At 40.0% G+C, this 19,419-nt stretch overlaps 1 protein-coding gene across 5 annotated transcripts in view; it reads left to right on the forward strand.

The window, feature by feature from the left end:
- The first annotated feature begins 359 nt into the window (after positions 1 to 359).
- The window catches only part of LOC131246360 (uncharacterized), a 49,150-nt gene continuing 30,090 nt past the window's right edge, over positions 360 to 19,419 (forward strand). The window contains exons 1-2 of one of the 5 annotated variants that reach the window (XR_009171331.1): positions 360 to 997; positions 17,080 to 17,229. Coding sequence is in view for 4 of the 5 variants with exons in the window: in XM_058246409.1 (XP_058102392.1) it covers positions 631 to 997; positions 17,080 to 17,229 (517 nt within the window). In the remaining variant the exon portion in view is untranslated. The remainder of the gene's footprint in view (positions 998 to 17,079; positions 17,230 to 19,419) is intronic. The other 4 variants (XM_058246409.1, XM_058246408.1, XM_058246407.1 and 1 more) reach the window with 4 other exon arrangements.

Consider the following 19,419-nt stretch of genomic DNA (forward strand, 5'->3'; position numbering starts at 1 on the left):
GAAGTTCTATTTGATTGAGAGATAAAAAGAAGAATCTATTTGCATGATGAACTTTTTCTTCTTCTTTTTTTTTTATTATTATAAATCATTTGTTCTTATACAATCAGTGGCTAAATAGACATACAATCTTCACAGATCAAGTTTTAATTTATCTCAGTACGCACGTAAAAACAGGAGCACGGCTGATTCCAGCACGCACTGCAATATCAAGATCATACATGTGGCTCACTACGGACACAAGCTGACTCAAATCATTGACGGTTTAATGTCTGATATATGTTGAGGTGGGCTCGTTGCTCTCGGTTGCACAGACTCCCCATGAAAGTGTGGCAGGAAATTCCCGTTCTTCATGGAGGACGAAGGGCCGTTCCTAGTTGAAAGAGCGGCGAACATTCAATGGACGGTTAAGATGAAAATAGTTACCGGTCTGCAAGTGCACAAATATAAGCTAAAGGGCCGTTCCAACTTATCCAACTCGGTCCCGTTTTGAGTGAGGTGACTCGTTTCGTTTCGGACCGAAACAGAAACGACTGGGATGGATGATTTTTAAAATCCTCTCTGAATTCGACAAATGACATTAGTCTAATCTCAGAAGAAAAAAAGAAAAAAAAGCAATAAAAAAAAGAGGGAATGTTGCTCTCTTCTTCAAACCCTAACAGAAATCTGAAATTCCACCCTCCTCCTCCTCCTGCTACTGCTCGTTCAAGATCGTTTCTCTCGTGCTCTTTGTTCGATCCAACGGCTCAGATCGGCTCTCGATCCTGCAGCGGGGTTGCTCTGGTTCCGCCATCTTCGAACCACATCAGAAGGTCCAAAAGATCCGCTCCTTGCTTCTGCAATCTCTCTTCAATCTCGAAAGATAAATCGGAGTTCGATGTCGTCGTCGTCGGCGCCGGCATCATCGGACTAACGATCGCTAGGCAGTTCCTCCTCGGATCCGACCTCTCCGTCGCCGTCGTTGATGCCCGCGTGCCGTGCTCGGGCGCTACGGGTGCTGGTATGATCTGGGTTTTCTCTTGGGTTCTTGACATAGACGGTTGAGATTGATTGTTCGAGTTTCATGAGATTTTGTGTTGAAATGACGAAAATGCCACCCCTTCTTTTACTAATTTTCGACGGGTGGGACTACTTTTGGGCTGGGCATGAAGGGTTGGATATCAAATTTTGACACGGGGCCCAACAAGTTGGCCTAGTATGAAATTAGGGCCTGTTTGCATACACCCTTCGCCTAGTAGCTTTTATTTATTATTATTATTATTATTTACATTTTACTCTCTCTCCATGTGATCAACGGTCCATATCAAAGGTGGGCCCACATGATAGAAGGTACACATTGAGGGTGGGACCCACACGATGGACAGTCCACATCAAAGGTGAGCCCAGGTAATGGGCAATGCACATCAAAGGTGGGCACCACATGATGGCCGATTAACATTGATGGTGGCCCCACATAATGGATGGTCCACACCAAAGGTCCACCCCTAATGATGAATGGCCCACATCCAAGATGGGCACACTTGATGAATGGTCCAGTTGGGCCCCACCTGATGGAAGGTCCACTTTAGAGGTGGGTCCCTCACGTGGATGGTCCACACAAAAAGTGGGCTCGACTTCGAGGTGATGGGCAATGGACATTAGGGTATTCCATAATTGTAGTAGTGTTCGTAACGGCCATCACCATTACCTTTATGATATGGGCCGTAACGTTACAACCCCCATAATAGTCTTCACGGTCTTCTGTTTTTTTTTTTTTTTTTAATTGAAAAAAAATTCAAAAAACTTAAATTTGCCTCTTATGCCCCATAATGGACCATTATAGCCTTTAGGTGTGGGGGGGGGGGGGGGGTGTGACGGCGGTTACAAGTCATTTTTTTTACAAGTCATTTTTTGCATAACAGCCATTACAACCCCATGACATGTAATGATGGCCATCATTGCTTTTATGTAACGGTCTTTATGACCCTGTAATGGCCGTTACAACACACCATGTTGGACATCAAAAGTAGGCCCCACATGATGGATGATTAACATTGATGGTGGGTCCCACTCAAGGTGGGCCCCACATAAAGGACGGTCCACTTCCAAGGCGGGCCACTTTGAAGTTGGGCTTGCACGATGGAAGGACCACATTAAAGGTGGGCCCCTCATGATGGATGATCCACATCCCATGTTTGAAATGATGGATGGGTGGATGATCTGCATTAAAGGTGGACCCCACAAAATGGATGGTTCACATTGAAGCCAAGGTGGGCCCAATATAATGAACGGTCCACATCAAAGGTTTGCTCCACATGATTGATGGTGGATTCTTAGAGGTGGACCCTACGTTAATAAGTAAAATTTGGAAGAGATTTAATTTAATTTAATTTTTTTATTTTATTTTTATTTTTTAAAGAGGAGAGATTAGTGGAAGAGATTTAAAAATTTGCTTATGTGATGTCAGAAACCAAACTTTTCTATATTTTGGCTGATAACTATGTTTACCAAACAAGCTTTTTACATTTTGGCTAATAACTATGTTGTTCGGGGCCGTTTGATTACACCAAATAAATTACTTTTTAACTTATGCTAAGTAATTAAGTTACTTTTGTTACTCAAGTTAGTTTCGCAAGCATCATTGTAAAAGTAACTCATGTGCTAAGGGCCCGTTTGGTTTTAAGAATTACATGTAAATGAATATAAATAAGTCATAATTACTTTTACATCATGTTTGAAAAAGGGGGAAATACCTCTCTTAAATGTGTCTCGAAAATCCTGCATACATGCATGAAATCGGACGGAAATGCATGGTGGTAAAATCTGTGGGTCCCACAATCATATATATGTTTGATCCATGCCATCCAAATGTTTTACCATCTCATTTTAGGGCATTGACCAAAAACTGAGGCAGATTGTAAGCTTAATTGGACCACACCAGAGGAAGCAAGGGGATAATGAGTTCCACCATTTAAAACCGAAACCTTCCTAGGGCCCATAGGGTTGTGGGGCTATCATCTAACCTGCTCATAACGTCACATATACATGGATGAAGGATAAACATAAATATCAGCATGGTCCAAAATTTTCATGGCCCACGATAAGTTTTCAATGGTAATCGTTCAATTCCCTTTGTTTCCTCTGTGTGGTCAACTTTAGCTTCACACTTGGCTCACTCTTCGGGTCATACCATTACATGAGCGAGTAAAATAGATGGATGGCATGGATTAGACATATACATATTAGTTGGCCCCATAATTTTTAATGCATTCATTGTAGCTTTTTTCCTATCTTGGAGCTACACCTTCCAAACATGATCAGCTGTCATTTCAAGGTAAAGTAGATGACGGCAACTGTCGCTTCAAGGGAAAGCAGAAGAAGGGAATTACCGATGTAAATAATAAATGCCAATTTGCAGTCTATTTACATTGTAATCCAAAAACCAAACAGGCCCTAAAAGTTAGTCATCGTAATTTTTTTTAGCCTTTTAACTTATGACTTTTCTACTTCTCATTGTCCATGTCAAAGTAGGCTCTCTCTCAGCTCATATCAAAGGAGGCCCCACGTGGTGGACCATCCAAATTGAAGGTGGGGCTCACATGGTGGATGGTCCACATAAAAGGTGGGCCTCACATGATGGAGGGTCCACATCAAAGGTTTGCCCATAATGATAAAAAGCCCACATCCAAAGTGGGCTGGTATGATGGATGACCCAATTCAAAGGTGGGGTCTACATGATGGACGGTCCACATCAAAGGTGGGTAAAGCTTAACACGAGTCGAGCTAGCTCGAGAAACTTGCTCGAATCGACTCGGTTGAGCTCGATCCGACTCGAATCGCAATATGGTTCGGGTCAGGCCGAGCGCCAAAAACTGTCGCTCGAAAAAATCAAGTCGAGTTCGAGATTGGTCAGGCTTGAATCGAATCGACTCGAAACAGAGCTCGAACTTGACTTGAACCCGACTCGCTCGATATATATATATATATATATATATATATATATATATATATATATATATATATATATATATATATATATATATATAACGTCCTGGATTTTCGCTATTTTAGATTTTAAAAAAATAACCCTTGAAAATTTTCAATATGATTAACTTATATTGTCACTTACTAACCATTAACACTCGATGTTAGCATATACGTGGGTGGTACAAATAAAGAACTGCACAAATTCGATTAATCAACCATAGAAAGCCAACGAATCCACCCGATTACTTAAGCATCGAGTTTAGTCTCGTGATTTGTTCATATAGGGCCCAAATCTAGCCGACTTGTCACTGACTAATCAAGACGACCACAACTAAATTAAAGATTTACCCAAAGTTGAGACAAGTAGGAGTCAAATTTTAATTATCAAACCACATTGACCCAATTATCCATTTAACCTACGAAACAAAGGTTTAGAGTGATTATGACCGAATCGCCATTTTTGCTGATTGCGAATAGGCCACACTATGAACATAGTTAATCCAAACCCTAATCATTGCGCATAAGAAATCTTGGTACCTAATTCATTCTAGAAATGCCTTGATTATCCAAATGAGCTCTAGACCGCTTGTTAGTGGGCCACTGGTTCCGAAACTATAGAATAATGTCCGTCTCACTGGGCTTGACGCCCATCGTGGGTGGCAAACGAAGAAAGTGCTTAGAACGGCTCAACTTGGGCCAGAAGCCAAGTGCTTGCAACGCGTGAATCCCTTAGACTGAAATCTAAAACTTAAGTGAAATAGACCTTCCGCTCTTTCGTGAAGTTATGGCTTTCTGACCGATAGATCGCAACCAAACTCGAGGCATGAGTTAAGGATATTTCTTTTCTCATATCCGTATAACCACGGTCCCGATCGATCACCGACTATTGTCTATCGCAAGTGGGGTCCCCACGATTTATCGAAGTGTTCGTTTGCCGTTAAATTGTGATGCAACATAGATCCCATGGTGGGACACCTACCTTCTAGTGCGGATGAGCCTGTGGGCCTTTGTTGAGGCCCTGTAAGATAGAAACACCCTTCCTCAGGATAAGTCTAATGGAAAAAGGGGCACCAGGGCTATTTGTGCACATTCTGGCACTATAAATAGCCCCCATTTCTCACTATCTCACTCCCATACGAATTTTCACTAGCAAAGAGAGGGGGAGAGAGAGTGGAGAAGAGAGGGAAAGTTGAGGTAGAGGAGTTAGTGTGAAAGATCCACCCCGCTGCCATCAGCCGGCAACACATCTGCATCACGCCGCATTACTGAAATCTCCCCGGTAACGATTTGAGGTAAATAACAACCCCTTTCATGAAGATTTTCCTTTGAGAATCAAATGCATGAGCTCTTACAAGCCAACCGTCTTGGTACAGGGCGCTAGTGAGCCAACTCATTGGACCCTAGCACTAAGAGCAAGCCCGAACCCGATATACCGACCTAAGGTGCGGACCATTATCCCTATGTTGCCGCTTATTGAACCCCATGTCACGATTAATGATTCATGTCATGAATGGATGAATGCATGCTAACTTGTGCGTACTCATATGACCCGTTTACTTTCCATGATTTGTTATCCGTGTGTAATGAAGCCTTGATGTTCGATTGGTTGCTAGAATGGGTTGAATTTGCTGATTTGTTACTCATGCTTCTTATTACTCACTTAATCTCCACTCAATTTGCTTTACCGCCCATGAATTGATATATTAGTAGTAATATGGCCTGCATGTTCGATAAAATGCCCAAACAAGGTAAAGTTTTCTTGTTTTGCTGTTTGTACACTTTCATGTAGCCACGATAATTAATTTATTAATATATTGATTAATTGCGGCTATTTGGTTAGTTGGGTTGGTCAGCAAACCATAAATTTACGAGGGTAGCCATAATTGAGTCGGCCACCCCTAACTAGTCCGACTGACCCGGACTGAACGCAGACAACCGACAGTAGTTGGATTACACGAGATGCTTGCACTCAGTGCCGTTTGCGTCGAGGTTCGCCGAGTCCACCGAACTACTCTACTAGCTGACCAACCTTATTTGTCCACCATGTATGTTCACGTCTGCTTGAATCCGGAGAACCCCGATAACCTGGAGAGGCCTACTAATAACCGTTAGTGAGACGATCCCCAAGTCTCAGTAGTCGGGCATGGTGGTATGAGACATTGTGTCCGTGCCGTCGGCTTACGCTGGGGTGACGAGCCTCCTCATAGTAACCAATGAGCAACCACTAAGGCTATGAGCCTAGTACATCAAACTGTAATGATGTCGCGACCGTTCCGCAATTGCGTTTGGGTGATGACCCTTACATCATTTGTGGGCGCCCTCCACCTGTCGATGGGTGGCCTAACCCTGTGCGTCTGGGCTGTGTCATTCGGGTCCTGAGTGATTGGTTGGGCCAGTGTTAGCCTCACATTGATTGGGGAGTTGTTGTCTGGGTGGTAAATCCTAATATGAATCAAGGATCATAGGCACAGAGCCACTATGGCCGCCCTGGGCCTAGCAATCTGGATAAGGCCATTGATTATTTGGAGATGTTCCAGCTTCTCCAATCTTGCTAGATGAACGGACTTAATTAATTCACTTGGCTAGCATGAGCATTCATCACATTGCATTAGCTCAGTGTGGCGACTCGGCAGTTGAGGTCACATGATGAGGGAGTGTTGGTCATTTGCGAATGTGAAGTTGGAGTTGCTATAAGGAAGTGTTGGATGGCGAGGGCATACATCATATCATTATAGCATGCACGTGCATTAACAAAAGTATCTAGGGACTGTATGTTTAAGTTGTTTTTCATTAATTGTGCATGTGGATTTGATAACTTGTGTAACTTGATGTTAATGAAACCACTAAGTTGATCACTCACTCCCACTCTGAGACGGTGTTTTAAAACACCAACCAGACCCTATCATAGATGCAGGCACCCTGGAGTCCGATGCGTTAGACGAGACATCCATGGATTCAGAGTCCTCATATATCCAGTTGCTCAGTGGGCCGATGTAGGACTCTTGTGGGTCGTCGATGAGATCTTAGAATTGACACATTTGTAAATTTTGGACTGTATATTTTGCTCAGCGGTAGTCCCGTAGTCTGGATGGACATGTTTTACTGATAACTGATTTACTTGCGTTAAAATTTACATTTATTCCAGGATACATTGCATAGTATATTTTAATTCTATGAACTGCTCAAATGTTAGGTGAAACGAACTATAAAATCCCGCTTCCGCAAAGCATAAGTGACACCTGAGATATTAGGAGTCGAGTATTTACTCGGCCCTCGAAATCCGGGGCGTTACAATATATATATATATATATAAAATATTATAATATATAAGTTAAAAAAAAGTGAAAACCCTAAATTTACCCCACCCGACCTCACCACTCGATGAGCCGAGCGGCGACGACTGACGAGAGTGACCCCACCTCTCTCTCTCTCTCTTCTCTCTCCTTCTCTGATTTGTTTCTCCTTATTCAAGCCAGCTAAAATTTCTGACTTATTTTTTTTCCTTGCATGATGCAATCGAGTTGGGTCAGGGTTATGTCGAGTTGGGTCAGCATCGGATTGGGTTAGGGTTTGAGTTGTGTCGGGTTGGGTCAATATCGAGTTGGGTCAGGGTTGGGTCACCGTCGGGTTGGGTTGCGTCGTAGTTGATTCTTGATTTCTTCAAGTAATTGATTTGTATTTTATTAATGTAATTTACATATATGATTCTTGATTACTTGAATTTGAATTCTTGATTACTTGAGAAATTTTAAACTTGTGTAGAACTTGTATTTGATTTATGCTTAATTTAAGTATTCAACTACAAATCATATGTTAAATATATGATTTATAGTTGTATACTTCACTTAAACACAAATCAATTAGTTTTAGAGCGACTCCACTTTGACACTCGACATATGAATTTAATAATCTACCCACCCATTTAAGAATTCATATACAATAAATTGTATTCAAATCAATTATTGGTTTGATATTCTTTATATATATGAATTCTTAAATTGTCCAAGTTGGACAGTTTGGTAATATATCATGTACCTTAATGTTGCTTACACAATTTACATAGAGTTCAAGATTTGGTGCATTAACCCAATTTTTTCTCCGAATATATAGATCTCAACTGATTGACTGCCTCTCCTCTGTGAATAATAGATAATGGTGATGACCAGTGTTCGAAATATCGGTATCGCGTTACGTATCGCACCCTTGGGATACGGATACGTATCGGTTATCGCATGAAATATATTGGTTGTATCGCACAATGTATCATTGATGTTGGGAACATGGGGAAACATTGGAAATTAGTCGAATTTTTCAAAGAAATTTCAGTGATTGTTAAAAAAGACATCAATACACACAAATCAAAACATTACAAAAAAAAGTGCACATAATAGGTTTTCTTTGTATGGGGTCCTAATTTATGCGTTGTCTAACTGAATTGACGCAAGTATATTCAAAGTATATACATATAATTTATAAATGTAAGAAGATGTGCGGAAATATAAGAAATACATTCAAAAGCAAAAGAAGAATAACTAAATTAGGTTACATACATGTTTGATTTCATGTTTGGACACAAAGATTGCAACCGATTTGCGAGAAATTGGGAAAATTATTTTTTTTTTCAAATTTCCACAACTCGGTCCTTCTCCTCCAAATCTCAAAATCAAAGCTCCCAATCCATGTTTTTTTATGCAAAACATGAAAAATCATGGATTTGTAACAATTTGACACTGATTTAACATGATTTACATAAAAAATGATTTAAAAAAAATGCTCACCAGATAAAACATGTGGGATATATCCCATTAGTTGTGCGTTTCGTATCGCATAGGTGGGATACAAGAAATATCGTAGGATATATCGGCTGATATTGTTGATATTTAAAACAATGGTGATGACACTCAAACAGTAGATAATTTTTTACATATATTCAGAGAATTATGGGGAGATGTTGTCGAATTTCCGACTCGCATGTAAATTGTGTGAGTAAAGTATATGATGTATTATTGAATGTGATAAAAAGTGAAATTAAATTTTAGGAGATGTTAGAAAATGCTTACTTACAAATCACATATTATAATCACACCTTCCAACTTCACATATCTTACGTGTGTTTTCTTAGTTTCATATTTAAAGATGGCTAGTGAGGAAGTCCCTACTACCTCTAGTGTTGGTGCATCTGCCACAACCCTTCTAGTTGTTGATGTCGAACGAAATGAGAAAAACTTAAATTCAGATATGCCAAGGAAAAACAAGATCGGCAATTTGGCACAATTTTGAAGAGGTTGAGGTAAAAGAAGGTTTGAATCATGTCATCAAGGTTAGATGTAAGCATAGCAAGTCAACATTCACAAACCATTATGGGGGATCAACTTCACATAATCATATGCATTATTAATTGTGCTAACAGCTCAAAAATCCCGTGTTCAGGCCAACAATTGCTTTCATTTGTCTGACCTGGAGGAAGCGACTCTAACATGCAAGCTACTCTCATCACTCATAAATTTGAAAAGGACAATCTGAAAGAGTGGTTTGCAAGAATAGTTATTGTTGAGGAGAAAACATTTAGATTTATAGAGAGCAGAGTTTTTAACGAATATAACAGATACTTGAATCCCAATTTGAGTAGTGTTTGCGGGTCACGATGAAAAGAGAATGCATGAAGATATATATGAATGAGAAGACAGATGAAAGCCATTTTGTCATCAGTCTCATGTATAAGTCTTACTTTCGACTTGTGGACGACGTCCAATCAAAGGAACATGTATATGTTGCTAACTAAACACTATATGGATGCAGATTGGAATCTACGTAAGACAATTTTAAACTTTCAACACCTTCATCTCCCTCATACCGGTTTGGTTATTTCAGATTGCATATACAATTGTCTTAAGGAGTGAGGCATTAAAAGTAGGATATCTTCAATCACGCTAGATAATGCATCTACAAATGATGTTGTGATTTCGTTTTTGTGGAGCCAATTCAAGACAACAAGGAATCTTTATTTTGGGGGAAAGTTTTCCAAGTCAGAAGTTGTGTTTACATTCTGATTCTAATTGTCCAAGAGGGACTAAAAATAATTAACGAAATGATTGAGAACATAAGAGAGAGTGTGAAGTATATATGGGGGTCACCATTAAGACCTAGTATCTGAAATGACATAATATAAAAAAACATTGAAGTTAGATGTGTGCACCTGTTGGAATTCAACATATGAAATGTTGGATGCAGCAGTTGAGTCGAAAATTGCATTCTCAGAATTTGTGGTTTGTGATAAAGCATATGATTGGTTACCTAATGAAGATGGTTGGAGAAGAGCTGAAGATGTTCGTAGTTTTCTTCGAGTTTACTATGACTGTACGAAGTTATTTTCCGGAAATAAATATCCAACGACAAATCTGTTTCTTCTAAAGCTTTGGAAGATTAAGGATACTCTTCAGAGAAGTGTCACAAGATGTCCAGATTATATTTAGAATATCACGCTAAGCATGCAAGTGAAATTTGAAAAGTACTGGAGCGAATGTCACTTATTGATGACTTTAGCTGTTGTACTTGATCCTCGCGGCAAAATGAGACTGGTTAGTTACGTTTATAAGAAGATTTATTTGTTTGACAAGGGAGCAATTGAAATATTTAGTGTTCATGTGACGATTGAAGAATTGTACTCTTCTTATGTGGGTAATTCTACCACAAGTCAGGACACACAACTTATGCATGAACGTGACTCTAGTTTGTTTGTAGGTGATGACAATTTTCTCGATGTGTACTTTTCAGCCTTAGAACAAGATGAAGTGAGTCGGCAAACAAACGAGTCAAAATTAGATGTATATCTCAAGGAGTGAGTCGTGAAGGTCTTAAGCCAAGACTTTGACGTTTTAGATTGGTGGAAGACTAGAGCTCGTGAAGGAAAATACCCTACACTATCGTTGATAGCTCGAGATATTTTATCAATTCTGATAATAACGGTGGCATCAAAGTCTACATTTAGCACCGGCAGTAGGGTGGTGAACAAGTATAGAAGCTCTCTTGTACATAAAACAATTGAAGCGCTCGTATGTACACAAGATTGGTTGTGTCTAGTTTGGGGTGGCAGTTCATTTGATGAAGAGAATGATGAATTGGACGAGACTGAGAATCTAGACGAGATTGGCACTGCACCTTCATATGTTTAAAGTTCAAACGTTGTTTTTAATTTTTTGCACATCTTGATCTTATTACTTGTTCTGTAAGACTTTAATTTCTGTTATTTTTGGAGTGAAGTACTGGACATTGACATTGAAATTTTGAACGTACTGTAATTTATTTCTTGTAAATTATATTGGCTTCATGACTTCACATAAAAATGTAATTCTCTATCAACAAAAGTCCTTGTGCAGAAATGTCGTCTGATGACCCATCCGCCGACATTTGGGATTATGGTACCCAAGTCTACTCCCCAACATATGGAAGAATGAACATTAAATGCCGTTTGTGTGGAGACAAATTCGTGAACAAAACAAATCGGCTAAAAATACACTTATCTGGTTGGGGAGGAGACGCAAAACCATGTTCTAGAAGAAGTAAACAGTTACCTAGGAGAAGATAATACCTCTGGATCTGCAAACATATTTCCTGCCATCGATGAAATTAAAAATGCATCAACTGGATGAGATGACGAAAGCGTTGTTGATGGATCATATTCAGATGAAGGTGATAGATAACTCTCTCATCCGCTAGCCGGGAAGGCGTTACTCATATGGACCATATTAACAAGATGTTGATAAATTTTAAGTGAATTTTAGGTTTTCTAGTAACAAACATTCTCATATTGTTATTTGGTAGCTTGTAATAACTTGTTATGCACTGCCATTGCACCTGTCTCAGTTCTAACAATCTTGATTTTTATCATTTTAATTATTTTATAATAATTTGTAAAATAATATTAAAAAAATCATATAACTCAGACTCGACTAGACTCGGTTCGAATAGCTCCCTCGACCCGACTCGATCCCAGCTCGACTTGGCTCGAACCAGTGAGTCGAGGTAAGCTAGAAGACCAAGTTGAGCTGAGCCCAAACTTGGGTCATGGTGAGGTTGAGTTGAGCCAAGCTTGGCCTAGTTCGACTCGAATTCGACTTGTGTACAACTCTAAACGTGGGCTCTACATGATGGGTAGTGGACATTAAATCTTATGCCCCATATTGAGGTGGCCCCACATGATGGACGATCCACATCAAAGGTTGCCCCTAATGATGAATGACCCACATCCAGGGCGAGCCTTGCATGATGGGCAACCCACATTGAAGGTGGGTCCTGCATGATGGATTGTCCCCATCAAAGGTGGGCCCCACATTTTTTTTTGAAGAGTAACGAAAGCTTTATAAAATATAGAAAAGGATTACAAAAGAGGGCGATGACCCGCTGAGGTAGTGGGCCAATGCCTAAAGCAGCGAAAACAAATTACAATCAGAAATATGAGACACGTTTGAAACCCATTCAACAAGACGAAAGTGAATTCTTCTCAAAACGTGCCCGGCCGTATTGGATTCCCCTTTGAAGCACCTCCCATTTCTCTCTTCCCGTACAGACCACCAAACAACAGCCATGGATGTTCTCCAGGCCAAAGTTTTCTGTTTACTAAGATCAACGCCATCCCAGGCTTTGAGTAAGTGACCCATAGAATTGGGAAAACCTAAGAGATTTTGAACCAAGAAAGAATTATTGACCATATTTGTTTGATAAAAGAGCAGTGGATAAATAAGTGGTCCACTATTTCAGTGTTTGCCATACAACATAAGCATATGTTAGGAATGCACATACCTCTTTTCCTCAGGTTATCTACCGTTAACACCTTCCTATTACCAACTAGCCAACCGAAGGCCGCGATCTTTGGAGGTAATTTGTATTTCCGGATTTTATTAGACATTATCCCTTCAGAAGCACAGAGATTTTTAGAGATTTAACAGAGAATATGCCCTTTTTATCGATTCTCCATAAAGGTTTGTCGCTGTCCCGTTGATCTGGATGGCTGCTGTTGAGGAGGGAAAGAAGAGCCATTAGCTCATCGATTTCGATGTCTAGGAGGTTTCTTCTACAATGAATATTCCACGCTGTTTTGGTGCCATGCAAGGTGTAGCTGTCAGCGATCGAGATTTAATGGTTAGGGGCCAGGCGGTATAGCCTTGGAAATGCTTCTTTTAGAGCTGTTTCTCCCACCCAGATGTCATCCCAGAAAAGAACTTTGTTTCCTTTGCCAACCGAGAATTTGATGCCTTTAAGGACTTCCTGTTTCATCTCTAGCACACCTTTCCATACGACAGAGGCTCTTTAGGCAGTAGAATCTCTGGTCCACCACCCAAGGTGGGCACCACATGATGGGCAATTAATAATGGTGGGCCCTACATGATGGACGGTCCACATCAAGGTAGGCCCCACATGATGGACAATCCACATCAAAGGTCAGCCCTAATTATGAATGGTCCATATCTAAGGCAAGCCCTGCGTGATGGACGACCCACATCAAAGGTAGGGCCCACATGATGGACGGTCCACATCAAAGGTGGGCTCCACATGATGGGCGATGGATAATGAAGGTGGGCCCTACATGGTGGACAATAACATTGATGGTGGGCCACACTTGATGGATGACTAACATTAAAGTTGGGCCCTGCATAATGAATGGTGCACATTAAAAGTTGGGCCATAGCGATGAATGACCCACATCCATGATGGGCCTTGTATGATGGACGATCACATCAAAGGTGGGGCCCACACAATGAATGGTCCACGTCAAAGGTTGGCCCCACATGATAGATGGTGGATGTGATGGGGACCAAACTTGAAGGGCAACTGGTTATGATATTGGAAACCAAATATGCTTTTCTACTTTTTGTTTGATAAGTATGTTGGTTACCAGGCATACTTATCAGCTGAATAAGTAGAAACCATGATAAGCTACTTATGACATAAGTAGCTTATCCAAAGTAACTTACGATCCAAACGCCCCCTTAGCAAACATATTTTTCTGTTGAGTAAGTAGAAACCAAAGTAGCTTAAGCAAAATGACTTACTATCCCAATGGGCCCAAAAATCAATGGGATCGAAAATGGGCCTTTATCTCACATGCCGAGTCTAAGGTTGGGCCCTCAGCTGTTGAGTTCTTTTGCTGCCGTTGAATGACACTCGGCCAAGCCCTCTTGCACCTGTAACTGGATGAATGCTTTTCTCGTGTTGACGGTAGAGCCAAGAGGTGGGAATATCTGCACTGTATATGTGTGCATACACATATCGTGAGATCTATTGTGGATGGAGCATATTCTGAAAATAAAATTTGACTGAACCCCCAAAACCACCCATTTGTTGGATATCACATTGACCATTAAAAGTAAAATAGACAATGTCACTAGGCCTGTTTGATTAGAGAGAAAACCATGGAAAAAATAGGAACTCCCCTGATGTGCAGTTTCCTTTGCTTGAGAAACCCAATAAGAGGGGGAAAAGAAGTAAAACCATTTCTTAAAAAAAAAAAAAAAAAACTGTTATGAGAGACAGCTATCACCCTTTGACCATTGACATTTCAACATCTCCATGGAAAACAATACTCCACACTAAACAAATAGAATGTTTGTTGGATTCCACAGTTCTTCATTTCTTGAGGATTCCATTGTTGTTTTCCATGTCCACATTTTGTATTCTCTTGGATAGGAGAAATCCGCAGGAAAAGAATTTGTTTCGTTGAAAATCACTGTTTGGATTGCAAAAAGCAGTGAGGCATCCTCAATTCCATTTCCATTGCATTTATTGGGGTCTGGAAATTGTGTTTACATTTTCCCACAAAATCACCATTTTCATGCGTTGCAAGAAATGCTAAGAAATTGTCTCTTGCATTGATTAGGGATCATCTTGGAAGTGAAATCATGATTGACTTTTCCACAATCACTGTTTTCTACTTTTCGGACAAGAAATGGTCAGAATCTTCAATACCATTTCAACTGCATTTCTTGTGGTTTGGAAATTATGATTATAATTTTTTCAATGCTACTTTGGATTCTTCCTATCCAAATAGGACAAACAGGCCAATGTCATAGGTTTAGATTGTCCAGTGAGGGCCCCAAAAAAGATGCCATCATAACATTTAATTATTCGCAGTTGCTGACTGTCATTTTATAAAATTTAATAGTTGGGGTTTATGTCCTCTCCCACAGGGTGTGAGAGCCTTCCTTGTCTGCCAAATGGAATTTGATTAAAATGCAATGACATGTACAATGTGATGGTCATTCAGATATTGCTGTGCTGCTTTCTTCTTTTTGGTTTCATTATTTGGAAAATGGACGATGTATAAATCTGTGTTAGCTGGAGCAGTGGCAACTTTAGGGCTTGTTTGGATAGCACCCCATAAGCAACTTTCTTTACTTATGGCAGCAAAAAAGTTTCTTCTCTAAGTTAGTTTGGTAAGCACTTATTTAGAAGTAACTTAACACCTTAAAGTTGCTTACAACCATCAACGATTATTATTATTATTTTTTTCTGCTTTTTAAAATCATACTTTTCTCCTCTCTGTCATCTTTCCTCATAATGGACAGTCCATATCAAAGGTGGCCTTGCATGATGGATGGCTCACATTGAAGGTGGGATCCAAACGATGGATGGTTCACATCGAAGGTGGGATCCAAACGATGGATGGTTCACATCGAAGGTGGCTCTGCATGATGGATGGCTTACATTGAAGGTGGGATCCACATGATGGATGGTTCACATCAAAGGTGGGCTTCACATGATGGGCAATGGACATTGAAGATGGGCCTTACATGATGGATGGCCCACATCAAGGTGGGCCCCACATAATGAGTGGTCCACATCAAAGGTTGGCCCCTAATGATGAATAGCCTACATTCAAGGTGAGCCCCCACATGATGGACACCAACATTGAAGGTGGGGCCCACACGATGGATGGTCCACATCAAAGGTGGGCACCATAAGATGGGCAGTTGACATTGAAGGCGGGCCCCACATAATGGGCGGTCCACATCAAAGGTCAGCCCCTAATGATGAATGGCCCACATCCAAGGCGGGCCTCGCATCATGGACAATCCACACATCGAAGGTGAGGCCCACATGATGGACGGTCCACATCAAGGTGGGCTCCACAAGATGGGCAGTGAACATTAGAGGTCGGCCCCACATGCGATAAGCTACTTGAGGTATAAGTAGCCTATGTAAAGTCACTTACGATCCAAATGAACACTAAATAACCATGAGTAGCATGAAAGTTGGTTGGTGGCTTGGTGCCTAGATTTTGTTTAACTGAAATTTCCAATCTCTTGACACTGCTTTGAATGCACATTGGTGAGATTACACATGAACAGTTGGATGGCAATTAATATACATTACTTGCAAAAGGTAATTTTGGCTCTTTTTTTTTTCCCCCTTCTTAATGACAAGCAGATGGTCTTTTGAATGACCACCTTCCTCCTGTTTTCTGTTTGGGCACTTCTCACTTCAACCAATTGATAGATATGACATTGTTCTTCTACAATGAAATGGTGGGAGTTCCTATGCACATTTCCTGAACCTTTCAAAACGTTTGGCAGGAAATGTGCATATGGATTCCTGTGCACCACAATTAGACAGTGGGAGATGTTTGCGCCACAATGTCATGTTTATCAATTTGTTTACACAATCATTCCTTTTTGTCTATAAAAATTGATTAAGATATGCAGTCAAGGAAGATTTCAATCTTCATTTGCAGATTGGTTAGTGTTCCAGTTGTGGAGAGGCTAGCAAAATATGTGAAGCTCTTGATCTTGACAATTTTGCTGAATCTACGTCAGATAACAGTTATTTTTCCTTTACTGTTTGTTGTCATCCCTTGTGGTTCTCTTTTCAGCTTCTGTTTGTCAACAAGGGATTGGTCATTTCTTTGAAGAATCAGTTCAGTTCATAAGCCTGCTTCATTCATTATCAGCTATGGAACTTTTTCATAAGTATACTTCATTCATTATCAGCTATCAAATGGAACTTTTGAAATTTGATAAATATCTATAGGATTTTTGCTGTTTCCCTTTTGATTTATTACCTTCTCTTAAATTCTTGCTCTAGAATTTCCTGACCTTTGTTTGGCTATTCTGGTGACGTCAGGACAGGGTTACATATGGCTGACACACAAAACACCTGGAAGTGACAAATGGGAACTTGCAATGAGAAGCAAGCAACTGTGGGAGTTGTTTGCAGAGAGCATAGAAAATCAGGGCATGGACCCTCTACAAGAATTGGGTTGGAAGAAAACAGGTAACCAATTATTAATTGCATAAAAAATTGCAGTTTAGAATCAATTAAAGCATGCAGAAATGAAAGTTACAATGCTCCTGTTTTTCCTCAACCTGACTTTGAGAAAATGTGGAAAATATGAATTATTTATTGTTTCATGAGTTGGAAATTCTATGACGATGCTGAAACTTTCCTTGTTGCTTGAATCATTTGAGGCTATTGATTCCATAATTGGCTGATCTTGCTACCATTTCCTTAATGCATTTTCTTATATGCTAATCATTTCAAATCTTGATATTGACCTTGACATGGGTAGAGCTCAAATCCCAGTTCTCCCAGTTATTTACTATTTGTGACTTTTCTAGTCATGAAGCTTGGAAAAAGCATCCGATAGAGTACTTGGGGAGGTTATGGGGTAGGTGATGAGGAGGAAAGGGGTCTAGAATGATATACTGGCATCATAATGTGATGTACGAGGGCTCTGTTAAAACGCCCAAGCTAGAACAGCCTATGGTGTGTCTAATGAGTTCCCCACAGCATTTAGGTGTTGGCTGTTGGCATTAAGTCCTTGCCTTTTTGCCCTTGTTATCAACGAATTAGCCACTGGTTCCTTGGTGAATGTTGTTTGTGGATGATGTGGTGTTGGATGACGATGCTAGAGGACACTACTGCCAAAATAGAGGATGAGGAAGGCTCTAGATTCTCGAGACTTAAAAATTAGTAGAATTAAGTGGGAGTATTTGGAATGTAACTTTAGTATACTGTTTATCTAGGAAGGAGATTCCTCTAAGTGCTGAATTTCTTTACTGCCTTTATTATTCAAAAGGATGGGGAGATTGATGAGAATGTTTCTAATAAAATTAGAGCTCGGTGGATGAAGTGGAGTTGCCCCTCTAGAGTGTTATATTATTGCTGCATGTCTATGAAATGATGCAGCACAACTTGAAAGGATTGAACAAGGATAGATCAAAATCTATAAAATATGCAACAAATTCTTATCTTCTCTTGAAACAGATTAAGATAAAAAGGAAAAAAAAAGGGACAGAATTTTGAATATCAATAATCATAACTAAGGAGTCTCACCTCCAGATAAAATTCTCATCTCAAGAAAAGAAAAGAAACTATTTCTTTCAATCCTTATAATTATGTCCATTCCCTCCCATTGTATGGCTATGTATATTTATACCTTAATATAAATCCTAGTTTGTGTTTTTACACACCCACACCCACTCACACCCACACACACCACAATGGGTACTTGAACCCATGACCTTTGTGTTGAAACTCTTGTGAGTCTACCACCAAGGCATGAGTAGAGACCCTAATTCCTTGTTCTTTTGTTTCATCAATTAACGAGGCTTAATTCATATTGGCTCTCACTTTAAACTGCATAGTTTACCTTATCTTGATAATGTTATACAAGAAGAAAGAAACTAAAAATAAGGAAACCAAATTAAAGATTCCAACTTGTATTAGTATCTATAACAATTGCATGAATGTAGAGGCCTGTGTGGTCATACAAAACACCCTTTTCACTTATATGGTTAGTATATAAAGTCAAGCAGCGTAATGGTTGTACTTGTGGGTCCCATTGTCCAAGCAGCCTTCAGTTAGTGCCATCGTATTATTTTTGGTCCCACAATCCTATTGGACCATTGATCTGGCCCTAAATAAACATCAGGACCTTTGATCTGATCCAAATGGTCAATCAGGTCGGTATAAATCCTTGATGTACTCCAGCTCCTCAATCTAAATGGTTGGATGGCCAAATATTCAATTTGGATGGTTTGATAGGCCTAATATGTATTTGGATCCTTGGATAGCTCTATCGTGAGCGTATTTTGCAATATGAATCCATAAATGGGCCTGATCACACAATCTGCCATATTTAGGCCTCAACCAAATGATTGGGTGGCCTCAATGCAATATGAAACTCAAGGGAAAGTTTTATAGAACAATCATTCGACCGGGCAGCTGAATTGGGTAGGGCTGTTAGAAAACAAGATGAGTAGAGATTGATTGTTGTGAAGATATGGATGATTGTTGCAAAGATAAGGATGTTGAGATGGATGCGTGGAAAGATTATGAAGGATGGAATTAAGAACGAGGTCATTCAAAACAGCCTAGGAGTAGTCTCAAGAAGAATAGATCGAGATGGTTAGGTCATGTTCAACAAAGAGTAGAGACTGCTTCGGTAAGGAGGAAGTATTA

This window comes from Magnolia sinica, chromosome 5 (genome assembly GCF_029962835.1).
Source record: "Magnolia sinica isolate HGM2019 chromosome 5, MsV1, whole genome shotgun sequence".
Taxonomy (NCBI): domain Eukaryota; kingdom Viridiplantae; phylum Streptophyta; class Magnoliopsida; order Magnoliales; family Magnoliaceae; genus Magnolia; species Magnolia sinica.